The sequence below is a fragment of the Asterias amurensis genome, chromosome 8 (assembly GCF_032118995.1).
Source record: "Asterias amurensis chromosome 8, ASM3211899v1".
Classification (NCBI taxonomy): domain Eukaryota; kingdom Metazoa; phylum Echinodermata; class Asteroidea; order Forcipulatida; family Asteriidae; genus Asterias; species Asterias amurensis.
The window spans coordinates 9,849,849-9,860,825 of NC_092655.1; the positions used below are offsets into that span (position 1 = coordinate 9,849,849).

Here is a 10,977-nt window from a genome sequence, read left to right on the forward strand (position 1 = left end):
GTCAATTTTTGTCTGAAGAACATAAAACATGGTTTTTGCTTGCAGTTCATGTATTTTTAATACACAAACATTTCTAAAACTTCTCAAGCATTATAGACATGCTCACAATGACACCCCAGTGCACTGTGGCATTGATGGTTGCCAGCGAATACAAAAAACCTCCAGACAATATCGGCATCATATCAAATCAAAACACCGCCTCTTTTGGTTGGAACACTGCTCTCAACGCATTGGTAGGGGGCAAGATAGGCAAGATGATAATGATATCAATGAGCAGGAAGAAGCTCTTGATAGAGAGAGTGAACATGATGAACAAGATGAGATACTGAATGACGATGAAGCTGATATCCATATTGATGTGAATCGTGAAGTTGCCTCATTATTACTTGGCCTAAGAGAAGAACATAAGACATCAAGTGCTTCTTGCATCTATATGGCAAGGGGTTATCTGAACAATGGTTATCTGAACAAGTTTTAGCCTCTTTGGAGAGGGGTGGTGCAAATGTGGATGAACTCAACCAATTTGGGCTTTCAGATGCATTGAAAGAATCTCAATATGAAAAGGCACTCACAGAGTTTTCCTCACAAAAGTCACTTGAGGGATACATATCCCAACATTTTGACTTAGTTGAGCCAATTGAATATGTACTGGGACTGGATGAAAACGGTAAAGAGGAAACATTTCAGTATGTTCCTGTTTTAGACACTATCAGAGCACTATTAACAAAGGAGGATGTGTTCGCAGAGGTGTTTAACAATCATTTCTCAGAAAATGAAGTGTTGAAAGATTACTGTGACGGACTACATTTTAAGCAGAATGCATTGTTTTCTGCACAGAATATGTCACTGCAGGTTCAACTTTACTTTGATGAATTTAATGTTGCTAACCCTCTTGGTAACAAAGTCCAGAAAATGAAGTTTGGCGGTTTCTACTTTGTTTTGGGGAACATCTCCCCCAAATATCGCTCAAAGCTGCATGTTATACAGCTTGCCACTTTATGTCTGGCAAGCCATTTGAAAAAATATGACATGAATGCAATTCTAGCACCGCTGTTACGTGACATTCACAAGTTGGAAACAGAAGGTGTTTGTATACAGAAAGATGATATTAGTCATACTTTTTATGGAACAATTTCATTTATAAGTGCTGACAACCGTGGTGCCCATTTCATAGGGGGGTTTCAAACCCATTTCAACAGTGGGCGCATCTGCAGGGGATGCAATGTAACTTCACAGACTCTCAAAGACCATTTCAATCCCTGCAGATTGCAATTACGCACCAAGCAAGGATATGAACAACAAGTTCGCATTGTACATGAAAATCCAGATTTGTGGAATCTGTATGGGTTAAAACATGACTCAGTGTTCAACTACTTCCATATTACATGTGGTTTGCCTCACGACATTGCCCATGATCTTTTTGAGGGTGTAGTTCCTGAAGTCATTGAAGTAACAATCAAACACTGTGTCCAGCAAGGATATTTCTCTCTGCTGTATTTCAATGACATGATCAAGACATTTCCCTATGGAGAACCTGATATTAGGAACAAACCCACTGCCATGTCTTGCACAATGGCTTCATTCAGGGTTAAGCAAACTGCATCACAAGCATGGTGTTTGCTGAGACTGCTACCTCTGATGATTGGTCACACAATACCATATGAGGACAGTAAGTGGTTGGTTCTGTTATCACTTCTGGATGTGGTTGAATACATTATGGCACCAAGGGTAACCAAAGTAACAATTGGTTTTCTAACATTTCTAATTGAAATGTTTTTGTCTACCTACTACAGAGAGTATGACATAACAATGAAACCAAAAGCACACTACCTCCTACACTACCCAGAACAAATGCATCAATTTGGTCCTCTAGTGTTCTGTTGGACCTTGCGGTTTGAAGGAAAACACTTCTTTTTTAAAGAGGTGTCCTGTCGAACCAAAAACCGCAAGAATCTGTGCAAGACAATGGCAGAGCGACACGAGTACCATCAAGCATGGCTAAGGTCAAGGGCAACAGATTTTCTAACTCACAATATTGTTGAACATACTGGTGGTAAACTTGTTCATGTAAGACAGTTATCAAGGGAAACACATTTGTTAATTTTGTCTCAATTGGGCCAGTCTGAATTTGTTTATGTAGTACCCAAGGTTGCATATAATGGCATATGGTACACATCAGATTCTGCAGTTGTACTTGAAAGCACTCACAGTGGCTACAAATTTGCAAAAATTGACATGAGCTTCATCATCACTGGCATTGTTTTTAATGCATGCAGAATTCTCCAAACTCAACACTACATTCCACATATTCATGCATATGCTGTTTCTGAGACAAATGAAAGAAAACTCATAAGGACATCAGAACTTGCAGACCATCAACCACTTGCAATATATAACACAGCATATTCACAGGTTGTTGTGCTTCGGCATCATATTGTGTAATTATAAAGTATACCTTAAGAAATTGGGAAAATACATATGATTACATGTATTTTTAGATGATTGACCTCTGTATTTACATTCACAAAAAACCTAAACAATTTAATTTCAGGCACAAGTTTTTGTTGATATATGGGCTGAAAAGAAAGAAAGTAGAAATCAGCACAAACAATGAAAGTGGAGCTTCCAGACAAGAGATCTCTAAGATAGTGGCTCAGGAATTTGGCATTGAGATTGACAACTTCAATTTACAAGCATGGGACATGGACTTCACTGATTTCGTTGATATGGATGAGGAGGAGATTTTTGAAGGGCCTTTGAAGATCAATGTGGTGGACATTCTCCAGGTGCAGTTAATGATAAGGTAAGCAAGTTATCCAGCAATTTTCCGCTTGACAACAGCAGAACCTGGTATTCAGAAAAAAAGTCATTTTTGTGTGTGCATGCACGTTTTGTGCAACCAGGCATGCTAGTCAGTTGGAGCTGACATCACTAAATGTGATGTTATATCAAGATAAATGTGTCCAAAGCTTTTGATTGGTAGATGATGTCCCAGGTATCTGACATGGTAGATAATGTGTATAAATTAGTACATACCCTGACTGCACACATAACATACATTGCTCTTTTGCGAATGAACTATTGCACTATGCTACAGTGGTGCTGCTAATCATTTACAGACTTGTGTTAAATACATTTGAAATGAAAAAAAAAAACACTTTTGGTTGATCTTCTAAATTTACAATTGTTCATGTCTTTGTGTATTTTTTATTCATTCCAAATATGACCATCCAAAAAGAAGCCACAAAACGTATAGGTTGAACAACATTAATAAATTCTTGTACATTTCTTTCAGAGAGGCGCCGCTCCCAGAGGCTGGAAATGACATAGCAGATCTTCCACTCCCATCCCAAAGTGCCACATCTGCATTAGTATCTGCAAGTGCATCTTGTCCAACTTCAGCGATCGGCTGGTACACCAAATACAAGTTACCAAGCTTCCCGGCGGCTTTAACACAAAAGATTACCACGGGACAGCCTTTGACAGCAGCAAATGAGTCGGCTATTCTAGACATCATTCTGGAATCCTCAAAGTTGACAAAGTGTATGTATAAATTAGGACTATATAAAATCTCATTCACTATAATTCTCACTCTTGATTTCTTATATCAATGTCACAGGTTGTGGGTTTTTTGTGGGTTTTTTTTTTTTTTTTTTTTGGGGGGGGGGGGTTCAAACCATGTTTGAATCGTTAAACTGTAAATTTTCAAACCTCCTAAGCGCTGAAAACACTTTTGAAATGCACCCAATAGACTTCAACAAGGTATTCTTCCCTGGTCAAATAATGGTATTTAAAGTTTGAATTAGGCAAAAACAGTGCGATGAGCCAGTGTTACAAGTTGCACTACTGACAGCCTTGTGCAGCCCTGAAACACACTAACTGAGCATCCATAACTTGGTGAAAAAGGAAGACATGTTTAACAACTTTGGATCATAAAATCTCTTGTTACTTTTAAAATTTGGCAGGTACTACTTAACTTCAGACCAGTATGCTGGATTAACTGAACAGCTCTTCACAACGTTCCCGAGTCTGTCGTCTGGCCTAGATATAGCTAACAGGAAGGTGAGTCTTTCATTTTGTCAAATACATAGTATTGAATTGTAGCTTAGAAGCTTAGAAGTCAATGTTAGTGCTGTGGACAAGAACATTTCTAAGAGTACACTTGTATTTTACCTTGAGTACCAGTACAAGACAATATTTTCAATGTTAAATTACTTGAGGATGAGTACAAATATTTTCCAACTTCCAAGTGCACAAATTTGGGTTGACATGTTCTACTTTGTACTGTGAAAAAAGCAGCAAGAATAAAAACCCATATATCACAATGAAAAGTTGGCAAAACTAAACCTATTATAAGTTTGGCCTCATTGGATAAGCACTATATTTTTTCGTATTCCACGGCCTCATTGAGTATGGGACACAGAATCGCTATATTCAAGCATCTGGACACAGAATCGCTATATTCAAGCATCTGGACACAGAATCGCTATATTCAAGCATCTGATTGGTGGATTAGCTTGTACTAGAAGATAAAATGAATTATCATGTGTGAGTAGACACAACAATTTTTTTTAAAGCCATTGGACACTTTCGGCAAACAGTATTGTCCAAGGCCCACACTTCGTGCATCACAACTTCTATATAAAATAACAAACCTGTGAAAATTTAGGCTCAATCGGAGGTTGGGGTCGGCAGAAAATAACGGGAAAACCCATCATTGTATCCGCAAGTTTCGCCGTGTCATGACATGTGTTTTAAATAAATCCGTAATTCTGGATATCGAGATTTGATATTGTTTTGCTGTTTTCTCAAAAAGTAAAGCATTTCATGGAATAATATTTCAAGAGAAGTCTTTCACCACTACCTTCTGTAAACCCTGTAAGTTATTTGTAAATCTGTGAACTTTCATTTGTTCTTCTTTTAAGAAGGCATAATGGAAATAATGGATCAAAGCTTGTAACCATGTGTATTGAATAAAATAACCGACTTGATCATCAAACAATCAAGTTTATATTTATGTGATTTAATTTTAGGGAGTGGTGAGTTCTATTCTAAATTCTCATCTGATTTAAACAGTTTTTTTTAAACAAGTATGAATTTCTTTGTCTTTTCCAGAGTCTGTGGATAACGAAGCTTAAATATAAATTTCAAAATGCTCGCAAGAGAGACAAAGACATCAGGGCTTCCTTGCAAGTGATGGAACGCAAGCGGAAGCAGCCACCAACAGCCAAACAAATGGTCAAAACCCCAAAGTTGTCAAAGTTCCCGCCCGCATTTGGGTTGGAAAATTACTGCCCCCCCCAACAGCCATCAGAGGATGAAAACTCCTTAATTAGGCACAAGGAGTGGTTAAAAATCGAGAACACCAAGAAGCGACCTCAGTACATAGAAGTGACTCAACGCATGGGTATAACATTCCCTGATCGACGCGCAATGATTGTGAACAGCAAATACTTAAACATGGAGACGGTGAAGAATGCTTACCCCTGGTTGTTTCGAGATGAAGCGGATGAGGTGTGTACAAACAAAAATAATTCTAGTTTGTCCAAGTGTAACATACATACAATTCTCTTCAAGCAAACTTGAATCATCAATCTTGATTGGCAAATACTTGATGGCAGTTTGTGCGATATTATCCGAAAAGACCTTCATTCAAGTGCAAATGTTCACCTTCGTCAAAGCAGTTTGTAATGTGTTGTCTTTGTGATGTTCATGTAAATTCAGTGTTTCTATCAATGATGAGTATATTTTCTTGCAATTGGTTAAAATTAAAAGGCGTGAACTTAGGTTAAAGATTGGATTTTTTGCAGACATCCTTTTATTTTTAGTCAATGAGAGAACCTCTATTTTGTCCTTTTTTCCAGTTCATCACCGAATTTCAGCGAATTCATGGCACATCAGGACCCATTGACTTAATCATACAGGGACTAAAGAGGTATGGGGAAGCAATCATTACACTGTTCAAAAACCGTCGTTGTCTTAAAGACGCTGATGATGAGGAGCTTGCCACATTCATTGGTGATCAGGAAGGGGGAGAAAATGGTAAGCAGAATTTTTTTTAGAATCAACTCGTCACTGGCCCCTCTCACTACTAAACCTACCATGCCAGGGCCCAATTTAATATAGCTGCTAAGCACACAAATGTGCGTAGCATGAAATTTCTTCCTTGATAAAAACAGGATTACCAACCAAATTTCCATTTGTTGCACATTGCTTATTATTGGTATTCAGCTGTTGTTTGCTTATCTCAAAAAACAGGTGGAAGTTTGGTTGGTAATGCTGTTTTTTTATCAAGGCAAAAATAACATGCTAAGGAAATTATTGAGTTTAGCAGTTCTATGAAATTGGGCCCTGATGACGGGGACTCGATGCTGAAGAATTTGATATGTTGTGTCATGGCCGTGTGGTTTAGTGCGTTAAACTTGAGTTCTGATAGCTGAGTCATCAGAATGAGGGTTCGAGTCCTGGTCATTAAACTTGTGTCCTTAAGCAAGACACTTAACTATAATTTGATACACTTAGGTAAAAGTTCAAGTTCATCACTTGTTTTATCCCAACAATATGCTTAAAATAACCAACCTGTGAAAAACTGAGCTCGATTGGTCATCAGAATTGTTTTATACTACCAACTGCTACTTAGCCCCATGCTCATTGCGAAGTAAGTGTTTATGGTAATAAACCTTTTGAGTAATTTTCAAAAATGTAGTGTGTCTTGAATTCCATATGGTTTGCTCTACTGAGTATAATTGAAACACAATTCCACCTGTTGCAGTATGAAAATGTAACGATGCATGAGGAAGTTTTAGCAAATGTATTGTATCTCTTTTTAATTGTAGATGCAGATACTGTGGCAACAGCTGCCATCCTTGCACTGCCAAAGCTGCTTAACGAAAAGATGGACATGTTTACTTACCAGGTACATGAAAATAATGTTACAAACAGGGGTATTCTATATATTTCTCAGTATAACATCTTTTTTTGGTGGGCAGCCATTTTACAGTCCCCCTTTTAGTTGCTCTCAATCTTTCCAGATCATTAAAAGTGTGATTATGCATAATTCATGCTGTTCTTATCAATATAGGAATTTTGATAGACGATGTGACCTATGTTTACATTCAAACTGCCCTCTGTTGACAAAACACTGCAGACGTCATGTTTCGCCAGGCAAAAAGACACGTAGTCATGGTAAGACTGCATACACTTTCTAGCTGGCTGCCAAAACACAACCTCAAAGTTAAGAACCAATATGTGAACCATAAAAGGAATTTAGAATAATTTTCAGGGGTGAGATTGTCACTTTTGATGTGCCTTTTGCTGGTACAATTTTTCAAGCAACTGAAGTGCTGCAATCTTCTCCATAATTGTCTTTATGAAGTTATCCTTATCAATTTCTATGTTGTTGTTCTTTCGAGCAGGGTGACACAGGAAAACACAAGAAGTCGGTACATATAATCATCAATCAACGTAGCCCACTGACATCATCTTCTTTCAGGCTAATTGTTGAGGATGTACAGGTTTGCACCTGCCCTGACATTATCTCTTCATTTTCCTGTTTTGTGAGTGCTTTTTATGTTTTTCATCTACAATATCTTGCAACTCAACAGAAGAGTCTTGAGTTCACACAAGTCGCACTGCTTAAAATTAAAGACAAGTGCCCGGTGGCTAAGCCAGTAATAACTTTAATTTCAAGACTGAATAAAATCACAACCCAAAAAGAGGACTAGCCTGAATGCAGGAAAATGAAGAGATAATGTCAGAAACAGGGTCTTGTAATTACTATATATTTCAGAGCATTCTGTAGCCCCACTTTAATATACAAAATATATTTACTTATAAGGTTAAGGCAGTGGACACTATTGGTAATTACTAAAAACAATTATTAGCATTAAACCTTACTTGTTTTATACCAGCAACCTCTCCCCATTATTCATAATGGGGAGAGGTTATAAGTATAAAACATTGTGAGAACTGGCTCCCTCTGAAGTGACGTAGTAATGGGTGAGAGGTTATTAGTATAAAACTTTGTGAGAACTAGCTCCCTCTGAAGTGGCGTAGTTTTCGAGACAGTCTTAATTATCCACAAATTTGAATTTGAGACCTCGGAGTTAGATTTTGAGTTCTTGAAATCAAGCATCTGAAAGCACACAACTTCAGGTGACAAGAATGTTTTTTTCTTTCATTATTATATTGCAACTTCGAGGACCTCAATTTTTGCAGGCAGGTATGTTATTTAATGCATATGTTGTGATACACCAAGTGAGAAGACTGGTCTTTGACAATTACCAATAGTGTCCAGTGTCTTTAAAGACAAATAAGGTTTAAATGGGTTTTAGTTATGGAGAGCTGTTCAATTTTATTATGTACAGTTTGAATTGATGCAATGTTGAGGATAAAGTAATGTAAACTGTATTTACTTATCATGTTAAAGACAACAATGGGTTCTAGTTATGGAGAGCTGTTCATTTTTTATTTGATGCAATATGAGGATAAAGTAAAGTAAAACTGGACTTACTTATCAGACTAAAGACAGAACATTTTAAATGGGTTCTAGTTATGGAGAGCTGTTAAATTTTAATAATACATTTTGAATTGATGCAATATAACGATAGAGAACTATATTTACTTATCAGACTAAAGACAAAACGGTTTAATTGAGATCGAGTTATGGAGAGCTGTTAAATTTTGATTTGTACAGTTTGAATTAATGCAATGTTGAGGACAAATTAATGTAAACTCTGTTTATAAGACTAAAAACAAAATGTTTTAAACGAGTTCTGATTATGGAGAGCTGTTAAATTTTAATCTTCACAGTTTGAATTGATGCAATGTTGAGGACAAATTAATATAAACTCTATTTATAAGTGTAAAGACAAAATGTTTAAACGAGTTCTAGTTATGGAGAGCTGTTAAATTTTAATTTGTACAGTTTGAATTGATGCAATGTTGAGGACAAATTAATATAAACTCTATTTATAAGAGTAAAGACAAAATGTTTAAACGAGTTCTAGTTATGGAGAGCTGTTAAATTTTAATTTGTACAGTTTGAATTGATGCAATGTTGAAGACGAAGTAAAGTAAAAGTGCCAAATATAAACTTGTCTTCAGACTGAGTTTTTAATGAGTGATAACTATGGCAATGGTGTGACCAACTAAAATAGTCAAATGACTACTTAAAAAAATTAAGTTGACAAATTAGTTGCCTTGCATTACTAATTAATTGCATTGCATTACTAATTAATTGCAATGCATTACTAATTAATTTTTGTGCATTACTAATTAATTTTCGTGCATTACTAATCCAATTGAGAGGTTAGTCAAATAAGACACTTTTTCATGACTAATTATAATTAGTCAAAATTGCTCATGAATGACTACCTTTTAATTAGTCAAATAAGACTGTCTACATGACTATTTTTTTTGAGTCAATTGACTAAATAAAATTTTCAGTGTAGGGGCTTGTGAAAACTGTTCCACAAAATTCAGCCTCGGGGCCAAATACCTTAAAGGAACGTTACAGAATTGGGTTTTGCTAACAAACAGTTGCTGGCAGTGTAAGCTTTTTGTGTAATCCAGACATAAACTGACAAACCTGTAGAAATTTGAGATTGATCGGCCATCTGGGTCACTAGAAAATTATGAAAATCGATTACACATGACATCTTGCATGACATCGATTAAAAAAGAAATGAATAAAATACTCACTTGGCGAATAAACTCCAGCAGGAAATTAGTTTTATTTATTTCTCATCAAATATGACATTTCAGACAGAATTATTTCAAGTGGTGTTTTCTACATCATCATCAATAAACCGTGTAAGTTTTATGGCAACCTGTGATATTATACATTTGTTTTCTTACCAATTCTGTATTCTGTAATGTTAGGTATGAGATAATTCTTTAAAGGCAGTGGACACTATTGGTAATTACTCAGAATAATTTTTGGCATAAAACCTTTCTTGGTGACGAGTAATAGGGAGAGGTTGATGGTATTTATTAAAGATTGTGAGAAACGGCTCCCTCTGAAGTGCCATAATTTTCGAGAAAGAAGTAATTTTCCACAAATTTGATTCAGAGACCTCAGATTTAGAACTTGAGGTCTCGAAATCAACCATCTAAACGCACACAACTTCGTGTGACAATGGTGTTTTTTCTTTCATTATTATCTCGCAAGTTCGATGACCGATTGAGCTAAAATTATCACAAGTTTATTATTTTATGCATATGTTGAGATACACCAACTGTGAAGACTATAGTCTTTGACAATTACCAATAGTGTGCACTGTCTTCAATAGCAAGAAAGAACAGGTTCAAGAAATACATTGTTTTCTTTAATTTAAATAATGCAGTTGTCATAACTGATGCAAAAGACTATAATTCAGGGCCCAATTTCATACAGCTGCTTTAAGCACAAAATATAGCGGACAGCAAAATTATGCTATCCAGAAAAAGGGTTACCCACACAACTACACATATTTATACTTTCTTGCCTCGTTCTTTCATACATTGTATAATGCACAAAACTATTTTAATATTTTTGCATTCACAGGTAAAGGACATCAATTTTAATTTAGTATTTCAATAAGTAATAAAGAAACCAAAGGTATTTTATATAATGAAACATTTATTATAAAAGAAATTATAAATATTTTAAAAGAAAATTTAAACATTATTATAAAAAGTTATAATTTTTTTTTTAATGTACACATTATTTGTGCAGTAATTTCACATTTCACAATCAATGGAGGTTTGGTATTAATTTACCAAGTATTTAAGGGCAAGTAAAAAAAATACCAGTTGATCGTCCTGGTTTCTCAAAAAAGTGGAGGATGAAGGCCTTTTTATTTTTTATTTTTTATTTCTTTCAAAGGTGGCTGCAAAGCATTTTAAATCAAACTGGCCACCAATTCTTCAGTTTAAAGTCACCACTTACTTAATGTAGTTACAAGTTCTTAAAAGATTATTAAGTTAATCTAGAAA

At 35.7% G+C, this 10,977-nt stretch overlaps 2 protein-coding genes across 2 annotated transcripts; both read left to right on the plus strand.

Moving 5' to 3' along the window:
- Positions 1–107: 107 nt before the first annotated feature.
- On the plus strand, positions 108–2,442 carry LOC139940844 (uncharacterized). The gene is made up of 2 exons (XM_071937224.1): positions 108–233; positions 418–2,442. Exons 1-2 carry the CDS (start codon positions 108–110, stop codon positions 2,440–2,442), a joined length of 2,151 nt encoding a protein of 716 aa, XP_071793325.1.
- Positions 2,443–2,498: 56 nt separating this feature from the next.
- Positions 2,499–10,593, plus strand: LOC139940845 (uncharacterized). Its single transcript, XM_071937225.1, has 7 exons — positions 2,499–2,803; positions 3,296–3,547; positions 3,966–4,062; positions 5,116–5,514; positions 5,865–6,042; positions 6,837–6,916; positions 7,416–10,593. Exons 1-7 carry the CDS (start codon positions 2,499–2,501, stop codon positions 7,722–7,724), a joined length of 1,620 nt encoding a protein of 539 aa, XP_071793326.1. The 3' UTR covers positions 7,725–10,593.
- Positions 10,594–10,977: the final 384 nt, after the last annotated feature.